The sequence below is a fragment of the Culex pipiens genome, chromosome 3 (genome assembly GCF_016801865.2).
Source record: "Culex pipiens pallens isolate TS chromosome 3, TS_CPP_V2, whole genome shotgun sequence".
In the NCBI taxonomy this organism is placed as follows: domain Eukaryota; kingdom Metazoa; phylum Arthropoda; class Insecta; order Diptera; family Culicidae; genus Culex; species Culex pipiens.
This window is the reverse complement of record NC_068939.1, coordinates 99,841,122-99,868,698: the sequence shown is the minus strand read 5'-3', so window position 1 is coordinate 99,868,698 and position 27,577 is coordinate 99,841,122. Positions and strand designations below refer to the sequence as shown.

The following is a 27,577-nucleotide window of genomic DNA, read 5'->3' as shown; positions in this document are numbered from 1 at the left end:
CATTTGCCAACGTTGGTCCAACAGCCTGTCCCATTTTGAAGTCATGTCGAGGAATTTCAGGTGCTCTCTTCTTAAATGACAGATTTTGATGTGAGGAACAATGTTTTCTTTGACAAGAAAAAAAAATAATAAAATAACTTTCTCGCACCCCCTATTCGATTTACTGAAAAAAATCACTTTTTTGAACAAATTTTCTAAAATCGCTTGGAATCAATACAAAAACTCCTTCGATCAGGTGTGTATTATCTTTAACCGAAAGGTTTTTGTCCAGAGATTAAGATGCACGATTAATATCGGACCAAAATGTAAGTTTTTGGACCTTCCCAGGCGGATTTATGTCGAAAAAATCGCATTTTTTCGATTTTTTTCTTTAGAAATGCTCATTTTATTTAGGGTAGCCTATTTTTCTCAGTAAAACAAATGCATGCATCTTGTAGGAAATTTCATGGCGAACATTTTTCCCTCTTAGAAAATTCAATTTCGACACTCCAGAGCCGAAATATTTGAGTTTTAGTGAGAATACCCATATTTGCCAAATCACAAAATGCGATTATACAATATTCTTAAGATAATCGGAACATAAGAAAACTTTAAACTAAAATAGTTCTGTGAGTAAAACATCAATCAAAATGGAATGAAAACCGAGATATGACCGAACTTGCAAGAGATTTAAATGGCATCTAATACACGCAAATAACATTCCAAAAGGGCGTAGCTCCAAAATATCACTGTTTACACAAAATTAGATTCCAGATTCGGATTCAGCGGCCAAAATTACTAAAAGAAAGCATACCCTGACCTTTAAGACATATGCTTGCAACGTCGTGTAATTAGTAGGCCTTGCTTCTGTATTCTGAGAAATTTTGACAATTTTCACTTTTTTTCTAACTAAACCTTAAATATCTCACCACTTGAGTGTCGACATTGAATTTTCTCTGAAGGAAAAATGTTCGCCATGAAATTTCCTACAAGCTGCATGCATTGGTTTTGCTGGTAAAAAATAGGCTACCCTAAATTAAATGAGCATTTTTGAGAAAAGTTTCGAAAAAATGCGATTTTTTCGACATAAATCCGCCTGGGATAGTCCAAAAACATAAATTTTGGTCCAATATTGATAGTGCATCTTAATTTCTGGACAACAACCTATCGTTTGAAGATAATACACACCTGATCGAAGGAGTTTTTGTATTGATTCCAAGCGATTTTAGAAAATTTGTTCAAAAAAGTGACTTTTGTCAGTAAATCGAATAGGGGGTGCGAGAAAGTATTTTATTATTTTTTCTTGTCTAAGAAAACATTGTTTCTGACATCATAATCTATCATTTAGGAAGAGAGCACCTGAAATTCTTCGACATGACCTCAAAATTGGACAGGCTATTGGTCCAAATATTGGTAGCAAAGATGTGATCTATTATTTTTAATGAAAGTCATTTAAATTGTGTAAATGAAATTTCGCAACTTGTTGACAACATTATCACAAATATTTTTATAGCACTTCGTTAACAATTTTACCGTTCTTCAACAATTCGATTGAATGCAAATGAAAGTGACTATGGTCATTGAACCATGCGTCTCCTTCAAACTTGTTCGGCTTAAACAGTTCGATGGAGCCGCATGGTGGATTTCTTTTGGAGTGCATATTTAAAGCACATCATCCTGTACTGCTGCTCAGAGTGCATCGGGTTGATTCGGTTGATACTTTTAAAGCTCTAACGCGTCGGTCTCCCTTACGAGCAGGTTAGAGAAACAACATTATGCAGCCAAACAGAGGGGTGGGGACGGACACCTTCAAATTGGCCACGTGGGGCGGAGTGGGGCTGCATCCGGCAGCAGCGGTGTTAAACCAAACACCACACCTGACTTGCACGTGCGGTTGTGCTTGCTTCCCCGTCATAAACGTGAAGCGAGCCTCCATCGTCGTCGACTTTATGAAAGCCATTAAGGATCACATTCGCCGCGTGGTTTACAGTATGGTTGTGTGTGTGTGTGTTTTTGTATTCATACTCTCTTGCTTAAAGCAACACTAAAGTTGTGTGTGTTTGTATGTTTGTGTGTTTTTTGACTCAAGAGCCGGATCATGTCTAATTTACATTCCACAATGGGGTATGTAAATTGCCCATTTTACCCCTTAACTTGGACACCGATGGGACGGCAAGATAACCATCTGTTATATTAAAGTGATTATTGTACAAAATTTAATCAAAATTTCAACTTGAATCCACTAGTTGTAGGTCTATAAAACCAGTAAAATAAAAAAAAGTATCGCATTTTGTTTCCGCTTGGGCGTTATGGTGCCCCCCTCGTTGTGAGGCAGTTTTGGAGGCGGATTTAATTGGATCCCAAAGGACCGTGGGACTGTTACAACGACCTGTCAATAAACTTTGCATCAACTCATTGGATGTACCCTACGGATGTGATGAAATTGTAAACAGGTGAGGACGTGCGTTGGTTGATTTTCGTTTGAAAATGTCACAAAATAACACACTAGCTTCGAATTGTTAGCTACTGAAAACATGTTGTTTTCAAAAACAAACCCACAATTTTAGCAAAGCACCTCCAACGATTTGGATTCATGTTACATACCTGGAAGGTCCAGAACACGGCAAACCGGATGACGTTCCGGCGGTTGTCCTCAAACTGTTTGTCGCGTCCGATTTTCACAATCCGATAGAACAGATATCCCGACAGCCTCGCACCCCATAAGCACACAAACACCGTCACCATGAGCTGTCGACTATCGTAAGGCTGAAAAGGAGAAGAAAAAAATACACATTTTTTTATATAGATTGGCGCTGTCTCCACACCCTCGGCGGAAGGCTTTTCAATAGAATACTGTCTAGTCTTTGCTCGTAAAGAAAGAACAAGACGATCACGTTATATGAATAACCGGAAGACAAATATCGTCCATGGTTAAGAGGGTGAATGCATCTATTTTTGACACATTTGAAGTGAAGCTACAATTAGTATTAACTTGCTAAAACCGACTTTCTTTGTATTTTTTTTTTGAATTAAATATACTTTATTGAATCTTTCTTATAATAATTACATTTGGTTTACATAATAAGTGGTCAGCTGTGGCTCTTCAGCTTTAGTTTGCTTTTCGTGATTTAAACACTGTTCATTTTCTTAACTTTAAAAGTATATGATTTATCATTTTTGTAACACTAAGTACAATGAGGAAAAAAAAAATTTAAGAAAACATAACCTAACCTAAAACTAACTTAATCTTACCATAAACTAAACCAATCCTTGAATCAAGGGGTATTCAGATATAGCACATTTTTCCCTGAATTTCAAACATTTTTCTTGAATCTTCTGATCCAACATTTTTACTTCTGCTAATTCATGAACCTCACTTGATCTTGTCCAGCCAGGAACATTCAAAACCATTTTGAGTACCTTGTTTTGGACACGCTGGAGCTTCAATTTATGAGTTCTAGCGCAACACTCCCAAACAGGTACTGCATACTCAATAACGGGGTAAATTATTTGTTTGTAAACTGCTAGCTTATTTTTCAAAGATAGCTTTGATTTTCTGTTAATTAAAGGATACAAACACCTGATGAGAATGCTACACTTGTTCAATATTTTATCTACATGCTGCCGAAACAATAGTTTCGAGTCAAGTATGAGACCTAAATAGAAAACTTCCTTCGACCAGGGTATCGAAACATCATTCATTTTTATCAAAACATCATCCTTTGGGGCAAATCTGGCCGATTTTGAAAGTGGAAAAATGATGGTTTGAGTTTTGGCTGCATTAATGCGAATTTTCCAGTCGCCAAAGTATTCGGAAAGAACGTCAAGACCCTTCTGAAGGCGGCCAACTAAATATCTGGTTATTTTACCCTTATAAATAACGGCAGTGTCATCAGCAAAAAGTGACAACACACTGTGTGGAGTGATACACCCTATTGCGATGTATGTGAGCGTGCTCCACTGGATCGAGTCGAATAGGCCCCTCGTACGATTGGCAAGACGCAACCATGCACTGACAAAGCATGGACGCAACCACATGGACGGTTCGGTGACAGCTGCCAAAGCAAGCCCAGCTCGCGTCCTTTTTCCTCGTGTGACGCTCGGCCGGATCAGACGTGAGTCCGCACCGATTCCCTCGGCGGGCGATTTCCCGAGTGGGATTATCGACCCACACATTGGCGACCGTGACGGAGTTGAAATTTTATTTTCAACTTCAAAGAACCCTCGGGAAATCGCCTGCCGACGTGTTTTTGGTGCAGATTTGTTTTGTTTGTTTTGGTGCTGTTGGTTGGTGAAAAAAAAAAGATTGGTTTGTTTTTTTTTTATGGAGAAAGGATTGGAGTGGAACAAAGGCGCTAGCGTGATTATTTGATTTGACCAAGTTGTTCGGAGCGCACCGTAAAAAGAAGTAAAATCAAAGTGTTGCGAAGGATTTAAAAAATGCTTTTGTTGTGGAAAAGGCTTGTTCGGTGGGTGAGTAAAGTGAAACTGAGTTTGACAGAATTGAATTTGATTGAATCGCGTTGGGCACGGAGGTCAGATGGGCCTGCCGTGGTAAGTAGCCTGGAAGGCCGCGATTAATGGAACATTTTGTCGCGTTGGGCACGGTGGGTCAGATTGGCCCGCCGTGGTAAATAGCCTGGAAGGCCGCGATAGTTCCAAGAAAAAAAAGAATCGCGTTGGGCACGGAGGTCAGATGGGCCTGCCGTGGGAAATAGTCTGGAAGGCCGCGATTGGTGGAATATTTTGTCGCGTTGGGCACGGTGGGTCAGATTGGCCCGCCGTGGTAAATAGCCTGGAAGGCCGCGATAGTTCCAAGAAAAAAGAATCGCGTTGGGCACGGAGGTCAGATGGGCCTGCCGTGGGAAATAGTCTGGAAGGCCGCGATTGGTGGAACATTTTGTCGCGTTGGGCACGGTGGGTCAGATTGGCCCGCCGTGGTAAATAGCCTGGAAGACCGCGATAGTTCCAAGAAAAAAATGAATCGCGTTGGGCACGGAGGTCAGATGGGCCTGCCGTGGGAAATAGTCTGGAAGACCGCGATTGGTGGAACATTTTGTCGCGTTGGGCACGGTGGGTCAGATTGGCCCGCCGTGGTAAATAGCCTGGAAGGCCGCGATCGAGGGGTGAGACACAAGCTCTAATCAACGATAATTAATCGGTTAGTTGATTAAAATTTACAGTTAGTTGATTAGCATTATTGCTAATCAATTAGCGTATCCCTCCTTTTAACTTTTATCTTGGGCTGACGAACAAACGTCAAAGCATCAAACAAAACAAAAAAATCTTCTCGGCTTGCGGGTGTTTTGCAAACGTATGCAACGAAAGTGGCCTACCTGGTTCCGGAACCGATAAAACCACCTCCAGGACAATCGCCGATTGAAGAGCTTTCCTAGCGTAGATGTTTTCCGAACAACCCATATTTTTAGAGAAGCTGGAACCAGTCAGGTTAGGTGCAAGTGGCTACCGAGAGCAGAGGAGGGAAGCCGATGAGAGCATAGGTCGTTTCCGTCGTAAGAACCGACTGCCAAAAGAGGCCAAGGAAATTCTTTCTCTGAAGTTTCAACTTGCAACAAATCTTCCAACAGCCGAAGCCGTTGCCGCAGTTTAGGGTGGAGAATAGGTTCGCGGTCAAGATCCTACCGGTGCGTAGCCGAATGGAATCGTAACGGCGTCCTTACGGACAGGTTATTCGTGTCGTAATCGGAACAACAAACCACGGCGCAGGTCCCGGAGTTAATCTTAACGTTCACGTTCAACCGGTTTCCCGACTGTCCTCTATCCCAAAACAGCTCGCATCCTGCTGAAGTCTTGCCACAGGGTTCACAGATTTGTGGCATTTGGGATTGAGTAAAATTAAAACTTCATTTAGAAAATTTTCTCATTTTTATTCGAACCTAAAGTTTATTCATTACGGTCGCTTTCAGATTTTTCAAAATACATTTCTATTTGTCGTCGATTAAATCGTCCATCTCGGAGTCATACTTGGTGTCGGTGTCCACAATTACGAGCGGTGCTAGCCCTGGACGTCGGGAGAGGAAAACTAATTCGTCTGTTGGATGTTCGCCGGGAGAATGGGCGAGATTTGGGCTGGCCGTTAATGGTAGCGAGGAGGATTTGCCGGGAGTTGAATTTGAGAGTGGCGAGGGAAACGGATCTTGAGGGAGCAACGAAGCGCTGTTTTCCAGGTTCAGAAGATGAAGTTATAGTGGCAAGGTTGTAGGTTTGCTGGTGGAAGTGACCGGGCAGCTGGTTTATAGGTTGCGGAACTGAGCTTCGGAATGTGGGCGTTCCCAGCCATGATGTTAACTGGTTTGGCCGCGTCAGTAGCTTTTCTTAACAGCCTAGGCTCTGATGAATCTAGCTGCTTCTGCTCGGCCAGCTTAAGCAACGTGACAAAATCCGGTGGAGGAGGTCCCTTACGGCCGTTTAGCACTTTTCTTTGCGGCTTCCTCTTATGTTTTTGCACCCGTTTTCTCCCGACTTTCTTCACACGGATTGTACCGATCTGGATTGACCAGCTTGCGAATATTTCCGGCCGTTTCCTCTCTTGTGCTATAGTTTCCACTCCGGTCCCGTTTTTCTTTCTGGTTCTTGGTACATTTTCCTCCTTCTCCAGCTCTCGGCGTGCCTCTTCTCCTTTTTAAGCTCTTCTAGCATTGCGTTGGGCCACGCTCAGCGGCTTGCCGTAATCCATGCTACGGCGGAGCCCGTAACCTGCCTGCACCGGATGGAACCGCACTCGGGCATAGATTTTACAGATAATTGGGCGAAATAAATGTTTTTTTCTGATGCAGTTCTGTTTCCTCCGTCTTATGCAAAACACGTTTTCAAACTGTCAAAATGGCTCGTCTCCAGATGTCAAGGTTATTTGATGTGGGATAGGAACGAGATATCAGATCAGCGCTAATCAATTAGCTAATTGACTAAAATCAGCTCTAATTAACTAGTGTAAAAATAGTCGATTAACTGTGTCCTGCCCCTCGGCCGCGATAGTTCCAAGAAAAAAAAAAGAATCGCGTTGAGCACGGAGGTCACATGGGCCTGCCGTGGGAAATAGTCTGGAAGGCCGCGATTGGTGGAATATTTTGTCGCGTTGGGCACGGTGGGTCAGATTGGCCCGCCGTGGTAAATAGCCTGGAAGGCCGCGATAGTTCCAAGAAAAAAAATGAATCGCGTTGGGCACGGAGGTCAGATGGGCCTGCCGTGGGAAATAGTCTGGAAGACCGCGATTGGTGGAACATTTTGTCGCGTTGGGCACGGTGGGTCAGATTGGCCCGCCGTGGTAAATAGCCTGGAAGGCCGCGATAGTTCCAAGAAAAAAAGAATCGCGTTGGGCACGGAGGTCAGATGGGCCTGCCGTGGGAAATAGTCTGGAAGGCCGCGATTGGTGGAACATTTTGTCGCGTTGGGCACGGTGGGTCAGATTGGCCCGCCGTGGTAAATAGCCTGGAAGGCCGCGATAGTTCCAAGAAAAAAAGAATCGTGTTTAGCACGGATGTCAGATAGGCCTGCCGTGGAAAATAGCCTAGAAGGCCGCGAATGTTCCGGAAAAAAAATGATTCGCGTTGGGCACGGAGGGTCAGATGGGCCCGCCGTGGTTAATATCCTGGAAGGCCGCGTTTGGTCCAATGAAAAGGTGGCATCAAGTGCTGCGTTTGACGTTACTGGAAACGCTAGAGGTATGGTAGGTCAGTTTTTCCAACCGTAGTTTACAAAATAGTGGTTCAGACTGACTCTCTATGGTTGAATAGTTTGAAACGGGCAAAAGGCGAGAGGTGTAGGTGTAGGTTATTGAGATTTCTATGGGAAATTGTTAAAATATAGTCACGAGTGCTCTCGTAATAAATTTTGTGACAAAGCTATGAACAGACGATGGTGCTAGGCATAATGATTAAAGTTAATTTAATAAAAAAAAATGCAAGGAATATTGAAAAGTTTTCAAATTTTCAGGGATTTTTGTATGTAGTGCTGTGTTTCCCAGAATGTATGTCAATTAAGAGAGTGTAAAATAAGGCTTGAATCATTTGGTAGTGTACTGTTAGCAAGACCTAAACATAAGTACAATAAAGTAGGTTATAGGCCAGAATGGTTTACAGAAACCAAGATAGTAAAAGAGAGGGAGGGAGTTAGATAGAGAGAGAGAGTTAGATAGAGAAAGAGATAGAGAGTTAGATAGAGAAAGAGATAGAGAGTTAGAGAGAGATTTAGATAGAGAGTTAGAGAGAGATTTAGATAGAGAGAGAGAGAGAGAGAGAGAGAGAGAGTGAGATAGAGTGAGAGAGAGTTAGAGATAGATAGAGAGACAGAAAATCGCGAAAAATAACAATCCATACTTAGAAAAAGAAAATTAGCTCATTTCAAATGGTTTGAAACAAACACAAATCTATGCATCTGGCATCCTTGCTGTAGGTTTTGGAATGAATGTTTATGTTGGGTTAAGTTTAAAAATTACGACACCACAATCATTCGTGATCTAGCTCCTATGGGAAAGATCTAGATTTAGTCAAAGCTGAGATTGACTAACAGTGGGCCGAGCCATGAACTAGTAGTTTAGTTCGAAGCGCTAAGTGATATGCTTGTTAGAAATTCTAACGTATCCTTTTTTTCTTTGATCAATGTTGTCAATAGATCCAAAGGTTACTGGAGATTTGGTTATTTGGTTTTAATGAAAACTGTTGCATAGGAATGCCGTTATTTAGTCGTGGTATTTGTTTCATAGTTCAATTGTTTCAACAACATTTTTTTATGGAGAAGAGGAGAGATGTGTGGAGTGATACACCCTATTGCGATGTATGTGAGCGTGCTCCACTGGATCGAGTCGAATAGGCCCCTCGTACGATTGGCAAGACGCAACCATGCACTGACAAAGCATGGACGCAACCACATGGACGGTTCGGTGACAGCTGCCAAAGCAAGCTCAGCTCGCGTCCTCTTTCCTCGTGTGACGCTCGGCCGGATCGGACGTGAGTCCGCACCGATTCCCTCGGCGGGCGATTTCCCGAGTGGGATTATCGACCCACACACACACCATTACCAGGAAGAGTAGGCAAATCAGATGTAAAAATATTGTACAGAAGTGGGCCAAGAATACTTCCTTGGGGAACCCCAGCATCAATGTTGAATAATCCAGAAGCAATCCCATTCAGAAAAACCCTGAACGATCTCTCCGAAAGATAGTGCTGGATAATTTTGATAAGATACATTGGAAAACCGTATAAATACAGTTTATGTATCAAACCATCATGCCAAACATTGTCAAAAGCCTTCTCAACATCCAACAAAGCCATAGCAGTTGATTTAGACTCAAGCTTGTTCTGCTTGATGATTTTAGTTACTCTCGTAAGCTGATGAGCAGTATTATGCCCCTTTCGGAAGCCAAACTGCTCATTCAAAATTATATTATTATCGTTGGTAAAATCCAAAAGCCTTGAATAGATGACTTTCTCAAAGAGTTTGGACAGACTACTCAAAAGACTAATGGGACGATAACTTGTTGGCGATGTTGGATCTTTTTGAGGCTTCAAAATTGGTATGACTTTGCCCAGTTTCCAATTGGTGGGGAAGTAACCAAGTTGCAAACATTTATTGAAAATATTGGCTAGATGTTGAAAGAACTGATCACTCTGTTTTTTCAACACTAGATTAAAAATGTTATCAAAGCCTGGAGCTTTCATATTTTTCATTTGTTTAACTGCAACTTTGACTTCCTCACCAGAAACATGGGAATCTGCTGGAAATTCAAAGGTAGAGTCATTGATTGTTGAAATACTATTGGCAACTGATGTCTCTTTACGGCTGGTCATGGAAGCGCCAAGATTATGTGAACTAACAAAATGAAGCCCAAGTGCATTTGCCTTTTCCTCGGATGTAATCAAAGGAGAATCCTCAACAATAAGAGGAGGAATAGGCTTCGGTTTGTTTTTAAGAACTTTTGAAAGTTTCCAAAATGGTTTTGAATAATTCCCAAGCTGGCTTACATGTTTTGAAAATTCTTGATTTCTGATATTGTCAAGTCGGTCTTGTATGATTTTGTTCAAATTGTTCACTGAAATCTTTTTGTCATAGTCCCCAGTCCGTTGATATTGTCTCCTATAAACATTCCTAAGTCTAATCAAGTGTTTAGTATCTACGTCAATATCAGTTACCTTAAAATTAACAGGAACCTCCCGAACGTTGGCAGCCTCTGCTTGGTTGATAGCCTGCTGGATCACCTCCAGCGAACGATCAATATCAGCAGAAGTTTCCGGGTGTTGATCATAGTCGATGATGCTGTCTACCACTTGCTGAAACTGCTGCCAGTCAACGTTGTGGTAATCTTTCCGGGTTGGTTGCCGCTGTGGAGTAACGGAAGCTCCAACCTCCACAACCACCGGATAGTGATCAGAACTCAACTCTTCAAACACCTCAGGATGAGCCACGTTCTCAGCCATATTGGTAATGAAGAAGTCGATGATTGAGTGATTCCCAGACCGAGCCACCCTCGTTGGACGATCCGGACTCACAACGTTGTAGAATCCGTTTTGCAGATCGTTGTGCAGAATCACTCCGTTCCGATTCCTCCTGCTGTTGCCCCAAACTTCATGCTTCGCGTTGAGGTCACCAGCAATGATGTACTTTGCGCTCCGCCGTGTTAGCTTCTGGATATCGCCCTTCAGTTTTGCTGCTGAACCATCTCTGGAATTCACCTGACGAGGGCAGTATGCAGCAATGAAGAGTACTGGGCCAACCGAAGTGGGAATTTCCACCCCAACGGCCTCGATGATGTCCAGCTTGAAGTGTGGCAGCCGGCGTGGCTTGAGATCACGATGAACAGCGACAAGCACACCTCCTCCTCCAGAGGTGGTCCTATCGAGCTGCGTCGCGATCTTGTAGTTTTGCAGATAAACTTTTTCACCGGGCTTCAGATGAGTTTCCGTGATGGCAGCTACGTCAATCTCCTTCTCGCGAAGAAAATCCACCAGCTCTAAGTTCTTCCTCCTAATGGAGCAAGCGTTCCAATTCAGCAGCTTGAGGGACCTACGATCCATACTGAATGACGAACGAGGTCAGCACTTCAATCTGCTGGGTCTTGGTTTTGCATCCACGCAGTGCAGCGGACATCTGTTTGAAAATATTGAGGAGTTCGGTTGAGGTGTAAAGATCATTACCATTTTCCTCAACTGCTGGTTCTTGGGTTGGTCTTGGCTCCTGGCTGAAGCCCGGTGGTGGCGGTCTCGGCTCCTGGCTGGAACCCGGCCGTGGATGATTCATCTCAGCTCTCTTCCTGGGATCCAACGGCAACGGTGCCAAGTTCGGGACCTGGCGTCGCGGTTGAAGAGGTGGAAAATGTTGCTCCACCAGGGCTGGAGGAGTTCTACGACGCTGAGGCTGATTCTTCGTCGATGCTTGCTGCCGAATTTTCACGAACTCAGCTCTCTTGGGGCACTTTCGGTCGGTTGACGAGTGCTCACCGTTGCAGTTGAGGCACTTCACCAGCGAATCTTGGATGCACTGGGATGTGATGTGCGCATCGGTACCACATTTGGCGCAACGACGCTTTAGGTGGCAGTTCTTACCTCCGTGCCCGAAACCCAGGCAGTTGAAGCATTGTGTAACGTCACGATGCACTTGTCGGTATCGCTCCCACGACACGATAATGTTGAAAACCGCTCGGATTGCCTTCAGCTCAGGAAGCGTCGTCGATCCCTTAGCCAAATGCAGCAGGTAGAGCTGGTCTCGGTACTTGATGTCTTTGTTGCGTCGGCTCATTTTGTGCACGGCCAACACATCCAGTTTCAAAACTTTTAGCTCGGCAGCTAATTCCTCCACTGGCATGTCGTACAGACCTCTGACGACGATTTTGTACGGCTTATCCATGACGACATCATGGGTAAAGTACTCCGCCTCGTTTTCGGTCAAGTAATCCTTGACCAGTTGATAGTGCTGCCTGGATTGCACCAGCACCTTAAATCCGTCCTGACACAGACGAATGTTGCCTAGGACTTTCCCAGACTTGATGAGTTCAACCAGCCCCGCTCGAAAGTCGATCGTTGCTGCTGATTGCCGCACATAGAAAGGAGGCAGTTTCTCCTTTCGCTGTTTCACTTCATTCTCTTTTGCTTCCGCTACCTGGTCCTCGTCAGGCAGTCCAGCGAACTTGTTGTTCTTCAAAAGCTGCTCCTCGTGCGATGAAGAGTTCTCCTCCTCCTCATCCATCGGTACAGTACCGTCGCTCTTTTTCGTCTTTTTGCTGTTCGATGTCACTTCCAAAAGCACCTTCCTTTTGGAAATTCCCGGTTTTTGGCCATCAGTTGAGGCCTCAACCTTCCTTTTGGAAATTCCCACTTTTTTGCCTGCTTGAGCCGCAGGTAGGGCAATATTGCCGGCGTTTTGCGCCGGGACGCGACGAGTCATGTTGATTCAGACAACCTTCACCAACGAATGCTCGGATAACAATGACTTTCTTTGTAGTTTACATCGTATCAACAGAACCTCTCCTTAAAATTGTATAAAGTTGCTTATTTCAACAGGATGAAAGGTAATCACAGTGGAATAAATTGCCTCCACAGTTTTGTATTTTCTCGACGATAATAATGGGATGAAATATGGGCATATTTTATCGTACCACCATCGAGGTAAGATCCATCCTTTAATCATTCGCTTAGGAACGTGACAAAAATAACGTAGACATTCTGCGATTGTGCCCAATCGTATAATTTTGCAACAAAGGCAAACAAATCTCCTCAACTTGTTATGATTTCGGTGAGGAGAATGACGCTTCACTTAACGGCAAATAAATTTCAAGCCGGGAACTAACATTTTACTGAAATCTACATAGAAAAAATTCATGGTAATATTACATCTGGGAATGGGTACATCTTTTATGTCAGAAATAAGGTGTAATTTTACCTCTGGAAATGTGTAATTTTACCACTTTTCTGGTGTAATGTCACTTTTTGAGTCAAAATTGAGGTAAAATTACATTATAAAAGAGGTTATATTCAACCATCCAAAATTACAGCTTCCAAATTTACATTATTTTTTACTGTGTGCCTCACCTTTTGACCTTCACAGATCCCTAAAATTCGATTTCAATCCTGAGATATTCAATAAAAACCAAAAAAGCTCCACGAATGTTTGCCACTTTTCATATGAAAAAAGTTTCAACCTTGTCGTGCTATCTTGACACAGCCTGAAATTGAAGTAAGTGCGACAGCTGGGCAAGAGGATTTCAGGTCAGAACGCGTTTGACGCACGTACAAGTTAGACAACACAGCAAAAAATTGTGTTAATTTTAGATGCTTGAATATTACATCTTTTATGAAGAAATTTTACCTCGATTTAGACTGAAAAAGTGACATTACACCAGAAAAGTTGTAAAATTACACATTTTTCTGACATAAAAGATGTACCCCTTCCCAGATGTAATATTATCATGATTTTTGCTGTGTACCGTAAACATTTGCAATTATAACTCGGGACTCCGGCAACCCAATTCAACCAAACTTCGGGGCAATGCACAAAATGGCCAACGATTGTTTCGTGTTTGTTATTGTTTACATTGCGTGCTCTCGTTTTTGTTTATTCAAGGACAAACATTAGAACGCGTTTTTCTCGGAACGTCAAAAAGCAACATACGACATGATAGCACGACAGCGTCGACTTGTATCTAAACTTTTTTCCAGTTATTTGTTTGGTTTTTGAGTTAAAAACTCTAATATAATCATTAGGGTGGGTACGGATTTTAAAAAGTTCTCAGATCAAGTTCTGGTGTGGTACCCCTAGTAGGACATAACCAAAGGGACTCTCACGCCAAATTTCAGCTCATTTGGTTGAAAACTGGCTTGTCTCAAGCGAGTTCAAGTTTACATGGGATTTACTATGGGAAATTTTGAATTTTCGTTCATTCGCTCCTACAGGCTTAGGTTAAACATGTAAAAACTTCTAGGATGGCTAGAAATGAGCGGAATCGTCTGGAGAACAACTTTCCCTAAGAGACCAGGTCGATTCGTTCAACCCCCATCGAGCTCAACGGCAATACATCCGGAGTTTTCGGAACCAAAGGTTTTCCCCAGAAAAGCATCAAATTTTCCTTAGCATGCTATGAATGCTTGATGATAACTGCGACGCCACGTGTCAAAGAGCTACCACGTGATTTTAAAATTTGCACCATGATAGTTTTTTTTACTTATTTAGAGGTTCAGAATACAGCTGAATAGTATCCTGATCACCATGAATGATAATTCTATGGTTCAAAAAAGAAAAAAAAAAGATTTTTTTTATAGGCGATGCTAGTCCACGTGGTAGCTGCTTGACATGTGGCGTCGCGGTGTTCATCAAGCATTCATAGCATGCTAAGGAAAATTGGATGCTTTTCTGCGGAAAACCGTTGGTTCCGAAAGCCCCGGATGTATTGCCGTTGAGCTCGATGGGGGTTGAACGAATCGACCTGGTCTCTTAGGAAAAGTTGTTCTCCAGACGATTCCGCTCATTTCTGGCCATCCTAGAAGTTTCTACATGTTTAACCTAAGCCTGTAGGAGCGAATGAACGAAAATTCAAAATTTCCCATAGTAAATCCCATGTAAACTTGAACTCGCTTGAGACAAGCCAGTTTTCAACCAAAAGAGCTGAAATTTGGCGTGAGAGTCCCTATGGGTATGCCCTACAAGGGGAACCACACCAGAACTTGATCTGAGAACTTTTCCAAATCCGTACCCACCCTAATAATCATAATCATATAATCAAAATTGAAGTGGTATTTATTTTAAGAGCTAATGTAGATACCTATCTAACACAGAAAAGTTTCCTGAGCGTATGGTGATGTGTTCCTCCCCTGTATGTTAAGAAATAAGTTGTTGTTTGAACACCCTGAGCTCAAACTCAACCTACATGATTGAATCATATTTGCGGTTAATTTTACGCAGTAGGCCTGGCCGATTCATCGTTTGTGAAACAGTCCAGACTCGATTAAATTTCACTTCGGATAATCGAATCACGGTTTTTTTATTCGTTGTTTAATTTTTGATTGCCAAGTTTAAGTATGGCTTCTAAGCTATGCTAAAGTGATTTAAAAAAATTAAATCCAAGATGGTGACCTATATGGTGGTGACGAAATATTGTATAAGTGCAGTTTATTATTTACTAGGCAATTAACTATTCAAATTTAACTAAAATGGGGTTGCAGAACTCGAATTTGATGTTTAAAGCAAGAAAAAAATAAAACACGAAAAAATATTGTGCTTCCATTATCCGAGCTCCCATACAAACCTTCGGATAATCAAACTTGGGATATAGAAACTAAGGCATCCAAAAGAAAAAGCGAACCGTACCCACTCTCCATACTTTGGAAACTTTGGAGCAAACCCATTCGGCCCTGTCTAAATATTAATAAAATTAAGTTCAAGTGTTTCTGGGGACCTCAAAGTACATGCAACGCCTTGAGTTTTGCCTGCGCAGTAATTTTGTTGATCGGTGTTATGGATCACACTAATTGAAATGTTAAAAATTAGTTCGAGTTCTGGGAGAAAAGCTTAAACATTTTTAAAAGTTGGTTGTAAGCAAATGGAACGTTTCTTTTTGGTAATTTAGTAAATGTGGCACGGTGTGTTTTCTGGGCAACCTTAAGGAGAAAAATAGTCATCGCTACTTTCAAATGTGTCTTATAGGAAAATTTCTCAGCTTTCCAATGCTTCTAAGAGCGAAATGTTTCATCGAGAAATTTCTGAGATATCATTATTTTAAGTTTCTTGTTTTAAAATCCATCATCATTTATTGGAAACTTTTTAATAACAGTTTAGGAAACTTGTCAAATGAAGTGTTATATGTGTCATTTACTCATAAAAATGTGCAAAAATTATACAATAAACAACTTTGTTAAATTGCAACCTATTGCTAAATATTTTAAAAATTAAGTTTAATTTGAGTTTCTGAATATACGGGATTTATTTAGAAATTAAAATCAGAAACGAAACTATTGGCACTACGCCCCCCGGGGCATGGCCTTCCTCTAACGTGGGATTTCTGCTCCAGCGCCTCTGACGAGACAGGAGAAACCGGGACCGACGTTTTACTTCACCATCCGATAGAAGCTCAGTGGATAAGGCGGGAATCGAACCCGCGTCTTATAGCATCATCGGGATCGGCAGCCGAAGCCGCTACCCCTGCGCCACGAGACCCACTAAATCAGAACAATAACAGAAATCAGAAAACCGTATTTGAATATACGTTTACAAGAATTAGGCCGATGCAAATATTTAAAAAAGTTTTTGTCCCTCGGCCCTGGCCGAGGCCAAGGGGGGGGGGGGGGGGGCAAAAAAATATAAAAATTTAAATAACAAACCATAGTCTTCACATTTAAATGAAAAAAGTGTTTTAAAATGCATTTTACACTAGTTCAGTTGTTTTGCAATCATTAGTTTTCAAAAAATCTAAGATCTGACAAAAACAAAAATTGTATCGAAAAAAAAAGATTTTGCATCGAAAATTTTCAAAAAATCTTAAGGTTTTTTAATAAACCCAAATATGCTAAAAATGATTTTAAACGCAGGAGAATGTATTTTAATTTGATTTCAGCTGGTTGCACTTGAATTTTCATTGAAATTTTGAAGTTTATTGTAAAAATATTTTTTTTGCCCCCTGATTTTTCGGGCCAATTTTGAAGGGGGGGGGGGGGCTGACAAAAACTTTTAAAAATATTTGTACCAGCCTTAATAGATTATTACAAAATGTTTGTGTACAAATATCAGCCGTCTGCTCTGATTTAGCTTGGATTTAGCTGATCCAGTCGAAATTTTTGCAGGTTTGAGATTGTTAAGGGTATTTAGATTTTCATGAATAAATATCATATTTCCTTAACCAAACATAAACCAGTTGCATGGATACCAAAACATGTTATTTACTTGAAATTGAACTACAAATTACTGTGTAGAGTTTCAGGAGAAATACTTTTCTTAAGTATGAAAGATTTTTTTTGTATGAAAAGATCTAGTAATCAGCAAAGGTATAGAAGTCTTATCTGTTTTAAAAACGTTTAACAAGTATCCTGAGTTTTGTTCAAATAGCTTAAAAGCTTAAAATAGCTTAAAATTAATATTTTTTTTTGTTTCAACCAAATAAATGTTTATAAAGGTGTTTACAACATTCTCAGATGAACCACAACATTTTAATGATACTTTCAACAGTAAAAAAAAATAAAAAATACTTATATCTACAGTTATTTGTAGTACATTTCCGATTCTAAATCATTTTTTTTTCTATCTATGTTCCTGATTAATAATTAAATCCTAGTGATATTTTCTTAAACAAAGGAAATATAATATTTATTCATAAAAATGCAATAACAATCTTACACCTGCAAAAAATTGGTAGTATCAGCTAAATCAGAGCAGAAACGTGATATATGATCACAAACATTTTGTAATAATAATTTGTAATAATAATTAATTGTAGTAAAATTTTCATTTAAATACGGTTTTATAATTCTAATTACTGAATAAATTCCACAAGCTCAAAATTCAGTTAAAATATAATTTTAAAAATGTTTATCGGTTTGCAACATTCTACAAATTTGTTTCTTGTCTTATTTTGCCTATTTTGATGAGTAAAAGACACATAAAACACATCATTTGACTAGTTTTCTGAACTGTTATTAAAAAGTTTTCAATAAATGATAAAGGATTTTTGAACAAAAAACTTAAAATAAAGATATCTCAGAAATTTTTCGATGAAACATTTCGCTCTTAGTAGCATTGGAAAGCTGAGAAAATTTCCTATAAGACACATTTGAAAGTAGCGATGACTATTTTTTCCTGATAAGGTTGTTCTAGAAAACACGCCGTGGTGGTCTTCTTTCCTCAGCTTTAACTATTTGTTTCTCGAAATACATACTGGAATTATTTAAGTATACTGATAAGTTAATTTTTTTATAGAATGTCGGCAAGAATTGAATAAACCAGAATATTCCATCACTAAAAGTGGTATCACTTATGGATGACCCTAAAGAGGAACACGCCCGCCACCAGGCAAAAATGGATCATGCAATCATCGAGCGTTGTTCTGAACCGCCAAGCCAACATCACTTTGGCCACGAACTGAGCCACTATTTGGACCGTGGCCAAGATGCTAGACGACGACGACGACTCGCCTAATATATTCCACTCAAAATTATTTCCATCCTCTTCTCGTGGTCGGGTTTTTATCGGGTCGTTTTGGCGGTACACCATCATCATTCTTTTTTTTTTGCTTCCATCACTTCCGCTTGGCACTCGGAAATTGCATCCTCCCCCACTTTAGAATGCACGTCACGCGTCTTCCCGGCCCACGTACGGTTGGGTCGAAAAAAAAGTAAAAGATTGACACCAAATTGAGATGCACGTGGGAAACTTTTTTTCACTTTGAAATATCCGTTTCACTTGTTTGAGCGTCAGGCTTATTTGTACCTGGATCGTGCAAAAATTGATAAAATAAACAGTTTTTTGAGGACAACATTGTTGATCGCAATGTTTCATATTTATTTGCCAACAGGTGGTTAAAGTTCACGAGGTTTATTTCTGGACAGAGTTTATTAAAATTAAACAAGCTCCAATCCAAATACTTCTCTTGCTCCTGCCGACTCGTTCATTGCATGAGGTGGGTAGGGAAGCAAAAGTTTTCCTCTGCAAAACAAAATTAATGTTGGTCCCTTATGAGTCTCGCACATCGTTAAGCTCGTACTAAAAGTTCTCGGCGCTGAAAGTTTGCCTGTTTGTGTTCAATATTGAAAAGAAAAAGGGAACCTATTGGACCTGGAAGAGCCTCTCAGGCAGGCACATGGCAGGAAAATTAGAAGCAGAGTTGAAATTTTCATTCGATTAATTATGTATTCCACAGACACTGCTGTTCGAAAAGATATGCAACACATGGGCACTGTATCATATGAAGCAACATGTTACTTCAAACAAAATTGCAAAATTGGCATAAGCACCGTCAACTGGGGTTAATTGGGACTAACGACTCCCTGTTTAGATTGTAGATTGATTATAATTTCTGGAAAACAAACTTTTTCATTTGTCGAGTTCAGTTGAAATACGAGGATTTCCTACAGCACAAAGTAATGGCACTTCCGTCACTATTACCATTCCTAAAATGTTTGTGGTAATGTTTCTTCCGGTTCCTGTACGTTACAGTATGTACGGCAGCCACCACCAAAGAAAGGCATGAGATACCAGAACGGATGCCGCTGCCGAGCACATCGAGCACAGTCAGCAAAGTATAATGGGTAATTCTCTACCAACTCACACGAAATCGGGAAAAGTTGCCCCGACCCCTCTTCGATTTGCGTGAAACTTTGTCCTAAGGGGTAACTTTTGTCCCTGATCACGAATCCGAGGTCCGTTTTTTGATATCTCGTGACGGAGGGGCGGTACGACCCCTTCCATTTTTGAACATGCGAAAAAAGAGGTGTTTTTCAATAATTTGCAGCCTGAAACGGTGATGAGATAGAAATTTGGTGTCAAAGGGACTTTTATGTAAAATTAGACGCCCGATTTGATGGCGTACTCAGAATTCCGAAAAAACGTATTTTTCATCGAAAAAAACACTAAAAAAGTTTTAAAAATTCTCCCATTTTCCGTTACTCGACTGTAAAAAATTTTGGAACATGTCATTTTATGGGAAATTTAATGTACTTTTCGAATCTACATTGTCCCAGAAGGGTCATTTTTTCATTTAGAACAAAATTTTTCATTTTAAAATTTCGTGTTTTTTCTAACTTTGCAGGGTTATTTTTTAGAGTGTAACAATGTTCTACAAAGTTGTAGAGCAGACAATTACAAAAATTTTGATATATAGACATATGGGGGTTGCTTATAAACATCACAAGTTATCGCGATTTTACGAAAAAACGTTTTGAAAAAGTTACTTTTTGCGTTTCTCTTTGTTTCGTCGTCCGTGTCTGTCGCGGGTGACCATGAACGGCCATGATCGATGACGACCAACTTTTTCAAAACTTTTTTTCGTAAAATCGCGATAACTCGTGATGTTTATAAGCAAACCCCTTATGTTTATATATCAAAATTTTTGTAATTGTCTGCTCTACAATTTTGTAGAACATTGTTACACTCTAAAAAATAACCCTGCAAAGTTAGAAAAAACACGAAATTTTAAAATGAAAAATTTTGTTCTAAATGAAAAAATGACCCTTCTGGGACAATGTAGATTCGAAAAGTACATTAAATTTCCCATAAAATGACATGTTCCAAAATTTTTTACAGTCGAGTAACGGAAAATGGGAGAATTTTTAAAACTTTTTTAGTGTTTTTTTCGATGAAAAATACGTTTTTTCGGAATTCTGAGTACGCCATCAAATCGGGCGTCTAATTTTACATAAAAGTCCCTTTGACACCAAATTTCTATCTCATCACCGTTTCAGGCTGCAAATTATTGAAAAACACCTCTTTTTTCGCATGTTTAAAAATGGAAGGGGTCGTACCGCCCCTCCGTCACGAGATATCAAAAAACGGACCTCGGATTCGTGATCAGGGACAAAAGTTACCCCTTAGGACAAAGTTTCACGCAAATCGAAGAGGGGTCGGGGCAACTGCTGTGTGAGTTGGCGGAGAATTACCCTAATACGAAAGGGACAGCGGCGTCGTCGTGCCACTTAGCCTTCCGACGGAGCAGATGGAGCGAAATAAAACTCAAAACTTGACTGTAACAGGTTGCGGAAAATTACGGGTATACTTAATTGAATATTTACGACATATTAAACGGGTGACTTGGAACGTGCTGATTTGGAACCTGGCAAAGAACCGTGACGGAGTTGGGCTGCGGGTTTTTGGCAAACATAATCACACCAAAATCTACTTACAAGGAGTGGGGTTAGAGTTGATATATACACTCAAAAAAATGAGTTCGCGTGAACGTGAACAGCGCTCATGCAAACAGGAACCAGGAAGAAAACTGTTCACTTTCGTGGTGCAATGCACTATAAAAGTTGAACAGTTTTCTTCCTGGTTCCCGGTGGCATGAACTCTGTTCACGTTTACGCGAACTTATTTTTTTGAGTGTAGGGAGTGGTATTTTTCTTAGATGGCAGTTTCCATAAAATTTCTCAGTAGTGCAATAATCGTATTTGAAAGTTGGGAGTAACCGACTCAATCAGGACAAAAATATTTACAAAAATTTCAGAATCTGGGTCATTCCAGGTCAACTGTACACTTTTGGACTCGACCTTCACCGATTTGGACCAAACTTGGAGAAAACGTTAATCTATCGATAGTTAATAGTAATCCGAAGATTGGTCCTGATTGGATATTCCTCTATTGTTAGCTCCGCCCTCTTTTTGGCGATTTTCTAAAAAAACCTTTTTTTTTCTTCTAATCATAACTTTGCATTTATTTAAGCAAAAGACTTTCTACAAGTTGCATTTTGTAGAAAATTTTCTATGGAATTCGATAAAAATAAAGTTTTATCCCTTAAATACACAGAAAAAAAGTTGAATTTTGGAATGTTGAAAATTTGGTAGGTTGAATATTACACTCAACCCCCGGTGGTTGGTCACTTTTTCGTTTGACACTATTTTGGTTTGTACCCTGTTGGTTGGTCAAAGTCAAACTAAAAAGAGACGAACTGTCACTTTTTACACGGCGCTCACGCACACTATCAAAACAAAGGTTTATTAGTGTGTGTGAACTCCGTGTAAAAGGGGTGTCAAACTAAAAATTGAACCAGTTCGTTTGACAACAGTTAGTGTCAAACCTTCGGGGTTTGAGTGTACCTCTTTTTTGAGTAATATTACATAAAAAATGTGTAAAAATGTGAACCTGATGAATATTCATCAAAAACTGATGAAAATTCATAATTTTCTGGGGTAAAATTAATAATTTTTTTTGTCACAAAATCTGTCACCATTTCCTGACGCATATTACCATCATTTTTGCTTTCCTCACCTCAATCAGGAAAGGCTATAAAATCACTCGAAAAATGACTTCTTTGTTTGACCTCGTCGTGACCTATCGACTCAGAATCAAATTCTGAACAAATGTCTGTGCGTGTGTGTGTCTGTAAGTCCGTGCACAGAAAAATATGCACACGATTATCTCCGGACTGGCTGAACCGATTTGGACCGTTTTGGTCTCATTTGATCCGTCTTGGGGTACTACAAGACCCTAGTTAATATTATGAAGTTTAGAAAAGTACTTCAAACGTTATGCAAAAAAAAAAACGATTTGGCTGTAGTTTGAAATATTGTAAAAAAGGGTGGTTTTTGTAAGAAAACCTGTCATGCTATATATTGTTTCCGGGTCTGTCATGCGACCCATCGTTGGATAGGTAATCAAAAGACCTTTCCAACAAGCCCAAAAGATTGAAGATCTGGCAACCCTATCAATAGCTATAAATGCTTATGTTTTTTTTTATAAACTTTTTTTTGAGGCCGGATCACAGATATTTTGATAAAAATATGCGAGGAAGGCATCAACCACCATAGGTGGATTAAGTAACGTTTTTTCTGTGTACCCACTTATGTTATATTTTAACGTTTTAAGTATTAAAATTCAGTTTTGACCAATGTATTATATTTTTATTATTTTTTTTTTTTTATCACCATTGTGTTTCCCGGACAATTTTACAAAATAATCAATTTAAACCTCAAACTAAAATGAACTATTGGTGAGAAACAGCGATTTTACTGAAAAAAAGTTTGATTTTGCGCAGCACGCTGTCCTATGAATTCAAATCCGAAATAAGTTTCTCACATATAAAAACCCGAGCTATGCGGAATTCATACCTTTTTGTTGAAAAGTGCACACTTTTTTCACTAAAATAGCTGTTTCTCGCTAATAGTTCATTTTAGTTTGAGGTGTACATTGATTATTATGTAAAATTGTCCGGGGAACACGATGGTGATCAAATAAAATAAATAAAAATATAAGGAAATAATATTAGTGGGCATTTAAGGGTTAAAACGTTCCTTTTATCGAATTCCTTGGGCAATTTTCTACAAAATGCAACCTGTAGAAAGTCTTATGCTCAAATAGTTGCAAAGTTATGATTAAAAGAAAATTTTTTTTTCAAAAAATCGTCAAAAAAGAGGGCGGTGCCAAAAATAGAGGGAAGGTCCAATCAGCACCAAACTTGAGATTTCTGTTAACGATCGATAGATGAACGTTCCCTGCAAGTTTGGTCTAAATCGGTGAAGGTCGAGTTTCGCGAAAACGCGTTTCTCAGAAAATATGTAGTCCTGACTGTATTATCCGGAGTCCTCGTTAAAAATAACTTTTGAATAATCGAATAAATTTAATTCAATTCGGTTTTATTGATGACTAATCAAGATAGGCCGTTGAAAATATTTTTCATACCAACCTCTGACATTTTTTGCCGATTTATATTTACCTATTTAAAATGCAAAACGTGTAAATGTAACTTTTGACCGGCTCCGTGGCTTAATGGTTGCGGCTTCTGCCTCGAAAACAGAAGGTTCAGGGATCAAATCCCAGTCGGTTACCTTGAAATTTTGAATCAGGAATTGAACTTTGAATATGAACAAAAAAAAAACCTTTAAGAATCAGGTGGGATTCGAACTCACACCTTTGAATTGATGGTCAGGGACGCTAACCAGTCGGCCATCATGGAGTTATTAATGCTCTAGAACTGAATTGATCCGTAGTGGCGAAATAATGTCACAAGGTACATATCAAACCATTATATAACTACTAACACCGTCTCAAAAACAGCCCAGGGCCATCTCATATACTCATGAACTGGACGAGGGAGTCGTGGATTGCCTGGCCCGAGTCATCTGCATTACCGATACTATGTCTGTACAATTTCAGAAGAAATCGTTAGCCAGAGAAAGGTATTCGTTTCAAAGGTTCTTGAATTATATGGTGGTTACTAACCGAACCGTCTCAGTTGAAATATACTGTGGTCATGGCCAAGTCCTGCCAAGACGGGGGTTCAAATACATACATACATACATACATACAAAATGTGTAAATATTACTTTTTATATTTACTTTATGGCTTGTAATTTTAATCATTATTTTTTTGATGTACAAATCCACATTGGCCCATTCAGGGAAGGGTGGGGAGACTTGATTCCCTTTTTTGTGTAGCACATACTGCTCATGATTGCATAAATGTCCCATATGGGTAATTCTCCGCCAACTCACAGCAGTTGGCCCGTCCCCCCTTCGATTTGCGTAAAACTTTGTCCTAGTGGGTAATTTTTGTCTCTGATCATGAATCCGAGGTCCGTTTTTTGATATCTTGTGACGACCCTTACCATTTTTGAACATGTGAAAAAAGACCCTTTTTTCAATAATTTGCAGCCTGAAACGGTGATGAGATAGAAATTTGGTGTCAAAGACACTTTTATGTAAAATTTGGCAGAGCCTCGTTGGTCAAATGTACGGCTGCACAAACTTTTTTTTAAGATGGAGTCATAGAATCGGTAATTATACTTTTGAAATCTTGTTAATTTATCCGTTTGGGTTCGGCTATCGTGACAAATAATGTAAAATACAAAACCATAACTTTCATCCAGCACCGTCATCTGTGCTGACGAAGATTGACGCAATCGGACACTTGCTATCGGTACTGATTTTCACGACACACACACACAATCACTTTCTTTCCGCAGCGCAACAGATTATAATCTGCCACTCTATCACTGTCGGTCGTCCTGCTGCTGCTGATGTAGCACATCATCAAATGACCGACCGACCGTGTTCAATTTCGCTTTATTGTTTCACACTTTTCATTGGGCCTCTCCTTACCAGAGTGAAATAAAAAGGCTCGTCGCTCAAGTACCTATCGGGTGACCTTTCGCTCTTTAATCCTCCCTCGGCACTTGAGCAACGATCTGACGCGTGGCGCGGCGTACCACGGAATACGTGACACGTTGCCGGAAGGGCAAACGCAAACACGTGTCCTACAAGGCTCGTTACATTGTTACTGAAAAGCCTCTAGCCGACCATGTATTACAGCGTCGAGAAGCAATCACGCTAAAAAAATGACTCTTGCTCTGGCATCTCTACTGCCGGTGAGCACATGGGAAACGTCCGGTTTGATGGGCTAAAAATAATTTTGCGAAATCAATAAGCTATTTTGCTTCTTTGATTCTAATTGGGTCTCCGTTTTCAGTTTATGGTAGGACGACAGAATGCTATTGCAACAAAGTTGCAAAAAATAGATGTTTAAGAGCGAGTCCACGAACAAGGCAATGTTATGGTTATCGTCAACAGGAAGTGGGGCAAATCGGGACACATAGCTTTTCTACTCTAAGCCTACTATGATGTTGGTGAAAATTTCAATAAAATCTTTGCTCATACTTGTTATTTTGGCTACATTGTGTTTGAGACACCATTTTGTGCAGCTTCCAATGCCTCACGTTTTGACTCGATTTTAACTCGATGTAGAATTGTATTCGAGCGAAGTCAATAATTTGTTCAGTGTTTGTTTCTGAGTCCTTAGAATGTTATTTCCGAGCAGGCTTATATTTCTCAGAGGAAAAGACAAAATGGTTTGGATAAAGAATATTTCGCTCTATTCTTTATTCCTCAGCTTTAAAGTAGAGCATAAACCATACAAAGCTAAAAAAAACATTTTTAGCAACATTTTCACGCTGACAGACACACGTGTCTTCTATTCGTTCTTGTTAAACTTTCTTCATGTTACAGAAAAAATAAGTCAAAATCGATCAAATTTAGATCCCAACTTGTATAGAACCAGCAAACACACACTCACACGGCACACCCACTCACTAAATTGAATTTGTGATCGGAAGCAAAACTGTCTGATGGTAACCTTTTACGTGACTACGCCATCGCATTTTAAGTGCTCTCCATTCCATTCGACCTTTGTTCCCATCTCCACTCGTTCCAAAAATGAAGCACTTTATGATTATTGTTGAGGAAAAAGCCTGCACGTCCACGGAGCAGTCTCGACTTGGGCGGGACGAATGATTCCGAGGACATCATGATGACGGTCGAATCGAGATGAAAACTGGGTCAATGGCGCTGTCAATCTTTAATTTATGCTAAACGCTACAGAAATGTAATTTTACTCTGACGTCGTCACCGTCGTCATCGTCTTCGTCGACCTCTCTCTCTTTTCGTTTGGGCTACGTTTATGGAAGCACCCACTTTATTAGGGCACCCGCCGCCCCTCCACCCTTTTACTCTAAACCCCTCCGTTTGATGGGTGTCAAGAAAGAAGACACAGTCACAACATGACAAAATTCTTATCACGAGACCACCCCCCAGCAGGAGGGATGAGGCTCATGCGACAGATAACTGCGGGCGAATGCGGCACGACCGAGGAGATTTTCCTCTTACTTTATTTCCACTGTTGTTTACTTCTGTGGAAGGTCACACGCATGTGCACAGTGAAAAATATTGAAGTGGGCAGGAAAATAATTTAAACTTTTGTTTTCGATTTCCGATTTTGATTCGATTCAGTTTTTGATGTAAATGCAGGGTTGCCCAACGTGAATCTATGAAATTTCCCCGTAACCCACTTTCCCGACGAGACACTTCCCCGAAATGTTATATACCCGAAAACCATTTCCCTGAACAATCCATTTCTCTGAAAGACCTCCCCGAATGGCGATTTCCCCAAAAAAAAACATTTTCCCAAATGGCCACTTCCCCTAATATGCGCGCGCGCGGTTCTGGATAACCGGGTTCGGGAAAGTGGCGATCAATATCAGTATCATGTCCACAATTGAACGATCAAAAATTCAGTTTATTCCAGCTTCAATCGAATTTAGAATATTTTCCAAGTTTGTGGAGTTATAAAGACTCTGACTCCGGTTTCTGAGATTTAGTGACTCAAACTGCTATCCAACTCTTCAAAAAGAACTGACTCCAACGAATACAACAAAAACTTCAACTCTGACTTCATTTCCAAAAATAATTATGTAGAGAGGGTGAACATCATGAGCAAATAGGGTATTTGTGCCTATGTTGGGCCTACTAAGCCGAGCGCACTTTTTATTTGATGTATTCTCAAAGGCTGCAGCCTTGCTTTTGTTACATGAATAAGTTGGCTTTTTAATGCTAATGCGTTTACTTAATCACATTTTTGACGAAAATACTTTATATTTCTGTATAAGCCCGAGAAACTGAAACATTTTTTGTCCCTATTTTGGGGATATTGCTTCTAGCATACGACCTTTTTTGTACATATTTTCGGCCTACCTTCGGATTGGTTGAAATCTCGAAGCACGTGGCGAACTTTTTTGACGTACGGTTCAGCCCCAGCTCGTACAGTACAGCCGCACAAATTCGGTCGACTAACATGCTCAACCATTGTGATGTTTTTAACCACAAATCAACTTTAGAACGATTGATTTCACTTGTATTACGTGCATAATTAGCTTGGACATGATTTTTATCATTCTTTACGAGTTTTAAACATAATAACATATTTATTGCGTAACCAAACAACAAGCCCGTAATATGCAAGAAACACTGTAACTTGTGAAAAGTGCACACACACTGTCACAATTTGTAGAAGTGTCAAATGGACCGAATATAGAGTCATACTCTTCGAAATGGACGAAGTTATTAATCAGTTATTTTATTGATTTGGTGGCAGTTTGGTGATTGTTTTTTCAAATGGATTGTGCACCCC

The 27,577-nt window shown here is 40.1% G+C and overlaps 1 protein-coding gene across 4 annotated transcripts in view; it reads right to left on the bottom strand.

Moving 5' to 3' along the window:
• Positions 1 to 27,577, bottom strand: part of LOC120421929 (uncharacterized) — a 55,674-nt gene that overhangs the window by 15,617 nt on the left and 12,480 nt on the right. For all 4 annotated transcript variants that reach the window (XM_039585228.2, XM_039585231.2, XM_039585229.2 and 1 more), the window contains exon 3: positions 2,584 to 2,745. In XM_039585228.2, the coding sequence (XP_039441162.1) occupies positions 2,584 to 2,745 (162 nt within the window). The remainder of the gene's footprint in view (positions 1 to 2,583; positions 2,746 to 27,577) is intronic.